At 36.9% G+C, this 10,412-nt stretch overlaps 1 protein-coding gene across 1 annotated transcript; it reads right to left on the reverse strand.

The window, feature by feature from the left end:
* Positions 1–1,538: 1,538 nt before the first annotated feature.
* Positions 1,539–9,623, reverse strand: LOC100889761. Its single transcript, XM_030990566.1, has 6 exons — positions 8,975–9,623; positions 8,140–8,330; positions 6,930–7,118; positions 6,016–6,129; positions 4,722–4,860; positions 1,539–3,649 (listed from the first exon to the last, which is right to left on the reverse strand). Exons 1-6 carry the CDS (start codon positions 9,469–9,471, stop codon positions 3,466–3,468), a joined length of 1,314 nt encoding a protein of 437 aa, XP_030846426.1. The 5' UTR covers positions 9,472–9,623; the 3' UTR covers positions 1,539–3,465.
* Between the last annotated feature and the right edge of the window lie 789 nt (positions 9,624–10,412).

The following is a 10,412-nucleotide window of genomic DNA, read 5'->3' on the forward strand; positions in this document are numbered from 1 at the left end:
TTCTTTTCTCTCTCTCTCTCTCTCTCTCTCTCTCTCTCTCCTCTCTCTCTCTCTCTCTCCCTCTCTTCATCTCTCTCTCCCTATGGAGATTACTCATGATGTTTAGAAGAGATGGATTTATATTTGGGGTATTTTTATTTAAGAAAATAATTATTAAAATAAATATTTGTTAAATTACTCTTTATAGGTCAATTCCCGGCCTGAACACACTCGACAACTTTATGCCTGGAGGAGTATTTGTTTAGTTTAAGTTGATAGGCATAATTATGCCTATACCGGGATTTCTGACTCTCTCTCTCTCTCTCTCTCTCTCTCTTTCTCTCTCTCTCTCTCTATCTTTCTCCCCTATCTGTATATCTGTGCCTTTCTTGCTATCTCATTCTCACTTCTACTCTCTTTTTGAATACTCTATTTGCTCTCTTTCTAACAAATACATGTAATTTAAATAGGATTATTCTGGAGTTTGTTGCGAGTATGATATTGTTATTTGTTAAGAAGTATAAATAATTTCATTTTAAAACCTGATGTTATGTTTTCTTTTCTGTCATTGTTATTGTACATGAGCTGCATCCGGTGCAATTTAAATCACTGTCCTGGGTTTTATGTCATATCTTTATTGTTATGTTTATAAGTATTATCATGAATAGAGATGAATAAACATTTGTATATCTTAATCAATATATAGTCTATGATATATAACATATAAAACGAGTACAAGGATATTATACATTAATGCGCTTCCCATGCAAGATAAAGCGTTTGTATGCCACTTCAAGTTTGTCAAAGATTTGTATAATATTTTGCAATAAACATATTTTTTACAGTATGAATTATAGAGGTTTTTATACACTATTAATATGCGTATGCAGTATTGTGTGGTGCATTGTCTGGAGTTGTTTCCATTTAGTCAAATAATGATAGGATTATCATTTTTTGTTGTTATCAGTTTATGTGAATAATGGAATAAGAAAACTCATTTGTCAGCCTTCATACAGTATCTCTCTCTCTCTCTCTCTTTCTCTTTTTCCCCTTTTTTCTCTTTTTTCTTCTCTCTCTCTCATACTCTTGGAAGCTGTAGTGAGGCACAGCATATAGATCAATAGGAATAGATAAAGTAATAGGGAGATAGCAAGAGCACACATGCAGAGAGATAGAAATTTGCTAGATCTGGTGAGAGATACAGAGAGGGATAGAGAGAGCCAGACAGATAGAGAAGGGAGATAAACAGAGAATAGACGGGAGAGACAAGGACAGAAAAGGGGAGACAGGGACAGAGAATGGGAGACAGAGAAAGAGAGAGAGAGAGGCAGAAGAGAGTTTAAAAGAGCGATAGACAGGACAGAGATAGATAAAAAGAATGAGAGGAAGAGAGAGAAAGAGACAGAACGGGAGCGAGAGACAGAGAAGTAGATTTACAACATAATCAACTGTCTACAATGTTTTCTTGCTCGCTATTCAAAATTTGATATTTGGGCGATCCGCTATTGTCCATGTACATGTAAATCACATACTAATCAGGAATATTGAAAGTATTACAATTATCTGTTAAAAATCATCATTTATTGCACAATAATTGGAGACAAAATTTATAAAAAATAGATTCATTACAGAGTTACAGCATTGGATGAGAAAAATATACTTGTACAGTCACCTGCATTACTGCAGAGCCTTTGCCAAGAGGCCAACACAAGCTCCCATCACTTTGTTAGGAATGTATTCTATTCAACTTGGAGGGTTATCTAAAGACATATAACTTACTGAGGGCACCCCCCCCCCCCCCCTCCCCCCTCCACACTCCTGTTAAACTGTGTACTATCTTCATGCAGTCTTATACCTTGTTTACAGAAGGCTGGCAGATTTCGGGATAATTTTTTCACAGTCAAGATCCTACACGTACCAACTGAAATCCTAAATTCAACCCTGGACTATAAAACATTATAGCTTACACTAACCATTTTACCTCTCTCAAAAGGCCAAGACCCAATTAAAACCATACCCTAAAAGTTTGCTTTCAGGGAATAAAGCCTGGAGCAAACGTCGGACCACCTGCTAGAAGGGTGCTTCGTAGCATTATACATTTATCATTAAGTTTGCACTGTGGTATTTATGAACAACATCATGATCATACAGTGTACTGTACATGTATTTCTTACTTCCATATTTGCATAATTCAGTTGTTCAATTGATGATATTATAGAACAATAAAAAACTGTGAGAACATGATATTATTATGTCAAGTGGGATATCAACTATCAAAATATGAAGACCAATAAAGGTAGTGTCATTTATACAAAAGTCAGAACAAAATATGAAAATATCATGCGTACACTGTAGTATAGTGACTGTCAAAATAGAAAATATTCAGCAGGACTTATTTACATGTTTGTTATAGTTTTAATGATCCAAAGCCTCATTTTGATTCAGTACTCCTTCTGTATACTGTATATTTGTATAACATAAAATTGATTTCATGTTACTATCAACTGTACAGCTTTGGCTAAATAATAGGGACTTTTAGATTTGCGTGGACTGATACGTGTGGCGTCCATTCAAGGCAGTGCATTAAAAGGACGTCGATAGTAGCAATCCAAGTTGTCTTCGTGCAAATCTAAAAGTCCCTATTATAAACAAGCACAGAACTACCACAGTCTATGTAAAACATACAGTGTACAGGAACCATAATATGCATAACAATAAACAGTCACAGCTTTTGATCCATTGCAAATAACATGTTGAATTGGGGGGGGGGGGGGAGGATAGAGTCGGTGGCAACTCTTAATGCTACAGGGCCCTACACTCGTAGGTCACTGAGGCACCGGTTTCACGAAGCTGTAATAAGAACGAACTCTCCGATATCCCTTTGACACGCATCTTTATGACAATACATGTGTTTCAATATGATGTCGGTCAATTTAGACTCGCAACCGTTTCGTGAAACAATGCCCAGTAACAATAGCAGTGCATTCCTACATTTTCTTTTCCTCATCTTTAGCAACTAAATTCTTAACACCCTTACAACAAGCTCAACTGCAAGGCTCTTGACTCCATCAAGGGGTCATTGTTCTATTTGTCACACCAAAGGCAACTACCATGTGAAAGCTAACCATAACTTTATTGGTGGTTGGAGGCTGGAGCTCAAATGGCATTAACTCAAAAAACTTTCACACAAAAATGCCATTCTGGCTCTGAACAGACGATATCATTTATTTCTGGGACGTCAACTAAAATGAAACATCTCCAAACTGTACCTTCATCTCTTCTGCATTCTTAAACACATCACAACAAACCCTCTGCAGGCTCTGTATTCTGACAGCTGGTAATTGTTCCATATGTCACACCAAAGGCAGCTACTATGCAGAGGCTGACCATAAATATATCATTGCTTTCTAGAAGGTCAGGTAAAGTAATATATCACCATTCATTTTTGTTCTCCACCCTTTCTTGAGGACCTAAACTCTAACTCCATCACGATAAGCCTGATTGCAAGGCTCTGTACTCTGTGAGATGATCATTATTCCATTCATCGTACCATCTGCAGCTCCCATGCTCGTACTCGTCACAGCTCACCCTTGGCTGGTCCGATGCTCTGGCTGGCAGGTCTGGCTCAGGCGCCCTCTTACCCAGGTAAGAGAAGCTCTTGTAGTAATACCTGAAATAATAATAATAATATTGGATATTTATATAGCGCACATATCCACCATGCATGGTGCTCGAGGCACTTTAACTATTACCCTAGGCCCCAGCTCTGCTAGGCAGCCAATTTTGCCGCTTAAAGCATTCAAGGAACTCCTTCCTATCGGTACCCATTTAACACCTGGGTGGAGAGTGGCAAATGTAGATTAATATCTTGCCAAAGGACAATAGTGCCGTGGCGGGACTCGAACCGCGGACATTGTGATCCACAGTCCGACGACTTATCCACCAGACCACAACACCTCTTTGTGAAAGAAATTTTTTAAAAACATTTACAGGTGACCCATGTGCAGTTAACCGAATGCAATTTTATGCAATAACAAATTGTACAATAGTGTAGGAAATTGCAGGATAAAAAATGATCTTCAATGATAGACACTTATATCCTGAATACAGAAAAGAGGTTTAAACCTCATATACATGTAAGTATACTACGCATGGGCCCTCAGCTTGGGGCTAATGGGGTCGCAATAATATGTTCATAATATGTGTAAATATAAGCTTATATGTGCTACATGTAGCCCATGGTGGAGGTCTGAAGTGTGATTTAGAAGAAGGGGTCTATTTAACCTTCTTTGTGAATTCATGACAATGATTCTGACCCTGTCTAAACGATGTCCAGGTAGGAAGAGATTATCAAATTGTCCTTAAAATTATGCACACCAATTATGCACATCCTGTTCTTCATTTTGTCAAGATATCATTGCAACAGCTCGCTCTGTTATGGGAGATTAAAATGAGAGTAAAAGCCAGAGTCTCAAAAAAATTACTACTACTACTACTAAAAACTTGAAATCAGACAAATATATGTCTGCAAAACACCACAAAAAATCCTACTTCTAGATTGTTTGACATTTTAAAATTTTGAAATTGGATAGAAAAAAAAAGGTTAACTGATCAACTCGACCAAATACACCTGTATTGGGCTCTAACTGAAAATCCCGCCACCATGAAAATCACACTGGCTCTTAACAGATTTGATATCATGCAGAAAAGTCTTGGAATCACTTTTCATTTGTCAAACTCACCATCTTTGAATAATGAACTTATGACCTGTCTTGACCTGCGCTGCTTCATGTATAGAGATGGGTTCGCATTCTCCACCACCGTTCATGTTGTTCCAAACGATTGCCCGACCTTTCCTTGGCGTCACGCTGATTCCCAACTCTGTGTCAGAAATAGATGGAGTGAAGTCAAACTTTCAAAACAACTTTTCAAACAATTCCCAGGTAAATTCAACTTTAGTTCAAGTGTCTCAGCTCCGTGTCACAAATAAATGCAAAGAAATTCAGGTTCAGTTCATCGATTGCATTTCAATTTTAAGAACAATTTTTTTTTTTTTCAAATGATTCCAAACTCTGGGTCATGAGCTGATGTAATGAAATTCGGGTTAAGTTGACAATTACAATTCAAGTTTTCTTTTGAAATGATTGTTTTAATATTCCAAATGAGAGTTATTTTGACATCACACAAAATCATTTTGTACATTTGTGCAACATGGTAAACAATGCTATTTCTGAGGGGGGGGGGGGTAGAGGAATAAAATGGTATCTGCCCTAACAAAGGTCACTAACCAGCATTTGTGTTATAAGATAAAAAAAATTTGAGGGGCACTACAATTGAGTCATTTTTTCTTGCCAGGGTTCTATTTGAAGTGGTTTAGTGTGTCATACAGGGCAGAGAAGGTCTACATTTTATCTTTAACCCCCCAAAATGATAAGGTATTATGTGATGATAGTGTTGGTATCAGTCTTTAGGCCTGTCCTTTTTTAAACTGTAGTAAGAAATTACTTAGAAATCAAAACAACACATACTTGGAGAGTCCTGAGAAAATAATGATGTCTCAAGACATTGCTTTCCAACAGGACTCCAGTTAGCACAAGGCTAATATAAGGAGCTGCATGATTTTCTCTCCCAAAATATATCAGTTTTTAGTTTTATTACTTCATTTTTTGTCTGTCTGAATGGAAGGGGGACACAGCCATTTCAGGGGGGTGTTTCATAAAGCTGTTCGAAAAGTTACGCATGACTTTACAAATGACTTAAATATGAAAAGCCAAATGGGGTGCTCAAATAATTTTTAACTGCATCAACTAAAGTTGAACTGTGCAGATATAGATTAACATCCTTATTTTATCAAACATTTTTAATGCAAAGGTTATTTTTTGCCATAATTTAATTGAGGTTATTGAAAATATAGTCACACTTTGTTAAAATATCAGGAAAAACTTTGGGCATCCTATCTGGCACTTCATATTCACCCCCCCCCCCCAGGTCCCCCGCCCTCATGGATCCTCCCATGTATTGCCCTATAGTACTTGCCTGGGAACTTTGTCTCTCCTCCCTCTTCCACATCCTGTAGATAGACCAGGATGGTAGCATACCTGTCTCGTTTGTCATGGTTGCCGAGGGTGCAGTCCGTGTGGGTCTTGTATCCTGGTTATCAATGGGACAGGAGAGTTTATGATAATGATGTCACCAATATTTGCTTCTTGTATCTTCCACACAATGTGCTCAAGATGCTCTTACATGTATATTGATTGTACAGCAAATGCCCTGATGTACACTAACCATAGTAAATGAATTCCCAAATTCAACCCTGGAACAAACACTATACCTAACCCTAACTTTAGTTATTAACCTAACCTTAAACCAACATATAACTCTCACCCTACGTACCTTTGATGAAATAAGGCCTGGAGCAATTGTCACCGCAAAAAATGTTTGATTACTCTCATATTACCCAGATTTAGATACCTTCCTGCCAGGAACCGATTGACTACACCTTGAGGGAGATCAATATACACTTAACAACTTAATTATTCACATCCCTTGTACATTTGATATATGTGTGATATTTGTTACTCAAGAATGAAAGGTGGACTGGTTGAAATAGGGCCTTTGTTGAATACTTTTAGATGTAAGCTTTAACATGTCACGTTCTCAAGTAACATTGATTGGAACAAATCAATTTTCTATATACTTTTTAAAAAATTACAAAAAATTGCAAGAATATGAATAATTTAGTTATTAAGTGCATACATGTACAGTGTATGTTGATTGCATTTCTGCCAATTAGTCAAATACATTAGTGCCACAAAAGGTATCAAAATAATTCCTCTATGAAACAAGCATTTTTGGTCATTTCTTTTTACGCTTTAACAATCCTTTATAACATTAAACAAAAACTTTGGAGGCTCGAAAGGGCTTCAAGAAATAAGAGCATCTACACTCACCTATTCCTTCCAGGTAGGAAGTGATTTGGAATTTGCCGCCGTTGGATTGTTTGAGCCCTGTTGCTTTAAAGACCCTGTCCTCAAAGATGGTTGAGAATTTACTCTCTGCCGGGTAGAAGGATGTACTGTGAGACCATGTAAGGGATGACCCAAGCTCCTCAGAGAAACTGGAATTAATGCATGTCGTTCCTGGAGACAATAATCCAATGAAACAAAACATACAATTTGTAATCAATATTCAAGGAAAAGCTTTGACTGTTCCTATGCTCAACTTAAAGGGCAGGATTATTATCCTCCTAATTGTCACATTCTTTCAATACAACATTCACAATAATATTGTCAATAAATTTTTGATTATTCAATCAGATACATGTATGTCTATACGAGTTGATAAAATATTGCACAAATACATTATCCATCACTATGAATATGACTGACAAAGAAAGCGGACAAAATATACAGTTCCTCAGGTAGACAAAGGAACATCCCTTCACTGCTATTATGTAAAAATGTGTAGAACAGGTGCCACATGCATATTCACCTGTTCTACACATTTTTACATAATAGCAGTGAAGGGATGTTCCTTTGTCTACCTGAGGAACTGTATACTTCGTCCGCTTTCTTTGTCAGTCATATTCATAGTGCATATTAGGCTACACAGCTCCAAAACATCTTTTTCTGTTAACTTTAATCCGTGCTTATCATACAGCTTCTTTTTGCTACCTCAGAGACGACAGGATCGCAATGCCTTCCTTTTTTCTTCCCTCCCCCATCACTGATGATGAGAACAGTAAGTTCAACTCAATATAATTTATCTACAGGCATGGGTCTACTTCAGGACCTCCTGCTGCAATACATCATGTAACATTTTTTTTTCCAAAGAAATTTTGTATTCAAGCATTCTTGAGCAAGAACAAAACAATAGATTTGAGCAAAGTACATGTTGTGATATATCGGTAAAACAGACATTGTTACATCAGTTGCACATGTCTCCATTGATCAAGTAATACAACAAATTTATTGTGTTTGATAGAAAGAACCCGATCAACTTTATAACAACGGTTTATCCCATCAACTGAAATTACAACAAAAAATGATCAAGAAAAACAAGACGAAGATTAATTTATGTTACTTTTTTCATGAATATCAAAACAAAAATGATTTCATTTAGCCTTACAAGCTGGAGTCTTGGTATGTAAATGTAATATACCTTGTGTGAAGTCACTGGTTGACACACTAACATCCTTTATCCCGGCATCCCGGAGGTGTCTTCTAAACGTACTCAGGCTGTCAAAGCAAATAATTGGATGCTGGGCATTTGTCTCTGTGAGATGACGCTGGTGAACCCTCCTAAGGCCAGCGCACTCTCTCTCTGTCAAAAGGCCCTCGAACATGTAAATCCTTCAAGTGAGAAAATTTAAAGAGAAAGACTACTAAATATAAAGGGGGTGATAATTAAGATAATTAATTATTTTGTTAATAAATCATGAAAAGACAGAAGGGTTAAAAGTAAGGCTACACAGATGTGTATAATTAAAGAGAAGTAGTCATTTTAAGTAGAACAAAAATAGTTGGTTATATAAGTTAAATCTGATTGATTGCCATATATATCAACGCTGTTTTACAACAACAACAAAAAAACAATGAGTGAAAGTGAGTGAAACCACCAAGGATTACTGAAACCAAATTTTCTCTATAATTTGGAATTTTGGATACGACAAAAGTTGCAATATAGGTTTTACCCCTTCAATAGTATTTAACTCCTTTTTTTATCTCCATTTGTCCCTTATTATCATCTTCTTCTTCTAGCCTAGCTACGCCTAGCCTCTTTACTCCTCCTTTTTGCCCTGTCCCTTTTTCGTTACTTTGCTTATTTTCACCTTTCGTTCTTTTTACTTTACTCCTCTCTTTCTTCTTCTTCTTCTCTTCCTCCTCCTCCTTCACTTATTCTTTTGAAAGAATGTGCCAGATAAAACTTACAAACATACTTGACATAGGGTCTAATAGATATAAACAATTGTCAACAAATAAAAGTCAGGCCTTACTTCACTGGAGATGATGGGTGATCTTTCGTGAGTTCAACTGGACTGACAATGTTTTCATCCACTATTATCTCCTGTATTGCAAGTGAATCCAATATAGTTGGCTTAAAATCCTCCATTTCTGATGTCTTTGCTTTATTGTTCGTCGTTTGCGATGGTCTCTGTTTTTCTTTGTCTTTGGTACTTCTGTCATTTCTGCGCTTGTCTCCATGACCGTGTATTATTGATTCCTTTGATGCAGATTTGTTTATTTTTGTTGTGTTAGTTACATTATTTGTTGACAAATCAAAAGATGGAGGATACATTATGAGCCCGAAGACACCAAGCAGTACCGGTAAAAACAAAATAGCCACAGCCCTCAGGAACTTATTGTCCGCAATACTTCTTCGAACCTTCGCCTGCCCTGCCCCGCTGACGTTCCTGCCACCGACCGCTGATGTGCCTTCGCCCCTGACGGGTCTCTGTGTTCGCTTATTAAGACGTTTTGTAGGCTTCCCCATGGTGGAAACGGACGATTTCTTCTGAGAAATAAGTATTTGATGAGTTTGTACTCGATTACTCAGTACTTTCGTTCAAGATTTACATAAAAAATGACTTTCGTTGACAAGAAAACAAATCTTTCAGACTACATTTTGTCCTCGCCCCTTTTCGATATGGTATCTTCTAAAATCATTTTGTTGACAGAAAAAGAAAAATCGAACTGCAGCAGCCGCAACCAGTCAACATTTTACTATGTACTTTAATCATACCTTATCGTATTGATGAATAAGAAAATTCAAAAGAAAACGTTTTCTCTCAATAAAAACAAAATGTTTTGGATTATCTTTGATAGGTAGGTATGATTGCGCTAAAGTGTCGGTACAGATCACTACGGACTGAAACATATAAATTATCATATTTCAAAGATATTTGGGAGTCAGTCCAAAAGGTGTCATTTACAAATGAAAAGGATTTGTTAATCTGGCATAATTTGTGCCCCAAGTCTCCAGGAGAATCCCAGATCTGTCACCGGTATCCGTACCCAGCTTTTTCATGATTTAACTGAAAAAAATTACTCTATATTTATAGGGCATCCACACGAAAACATAAAAAATCAAGTGTGATGCTGGTGTGAGGAAATAAAATTTTTAGGGGGGAAATGGAAATTTATATTTTCAATATAAAGACAAATCAGTGGGGCAATGAAGTCACAGACTCATGAGTGAGTTGCTAATTTGTCTTATGATTTTCAAAGTCTCATAACAAATTTAATACTTTCTTATCCGATTTTGCTCAAACTTTGTTTTGATTAGTTTTTCTGATTTTTCTGCTTTTTTAAAAAGTTATTTTTGAGGTGGACTTGCCCTTTAATTTGTCGCCGATCGATGCTCCCTCACTTTTCATGCAGTTAGAAATATCTGAGCCCCCCCCCCCCCCCCTCCGCTGCCAATACAATTTCCAC

The sequence above is a fragment of the Strongylocentrotus purpuratus genome, unplaced genomic scaffold (genome assembly GCF_000002235.5).
Source record: "Strongylocentrotus purpuratus isolate Spur 01 unplaced genomic scaffold, Spur_5.0 spur5_scaffold_19, whole genome shotgun sequence".
Taxonomy (NCBI): domain Eukaryota; kingdom Metazoa; phylum Echinodermata; class Echinoidea; order Camarodonta; family Strongylocentrotidae; genus Strongylocentrotus; species Strongylocentrotus purpuratus.

What these genes read in the sequence shown, in the direction of transcription:
- LOC100889761 (XM_030990566.1), bottom strand. Translation starts at nt 9,471, where the DNA reads ATGGGGAAGCCTACAAAACGTCTTAATAAGCGAACACAGAGACCCGTC. An exon ending in CACCCATCATCTCCAGTGAA is followed by an intron (nt 8,331 to 8,974) that starts GTAAGGCCTGAC and finishes TCTCACTTGAAG; the next exon opens with GATTTACATGTTCGAGGGCC. An exon ending in TTCCTACCTGGAAGGAATAG is followed by an intron (nt 6,130 to 6,929) that starts GTGAGTGTAGAT and finishes ATTGATAACCAG; the next exon opens with GATACAAGACCCACACGGAC.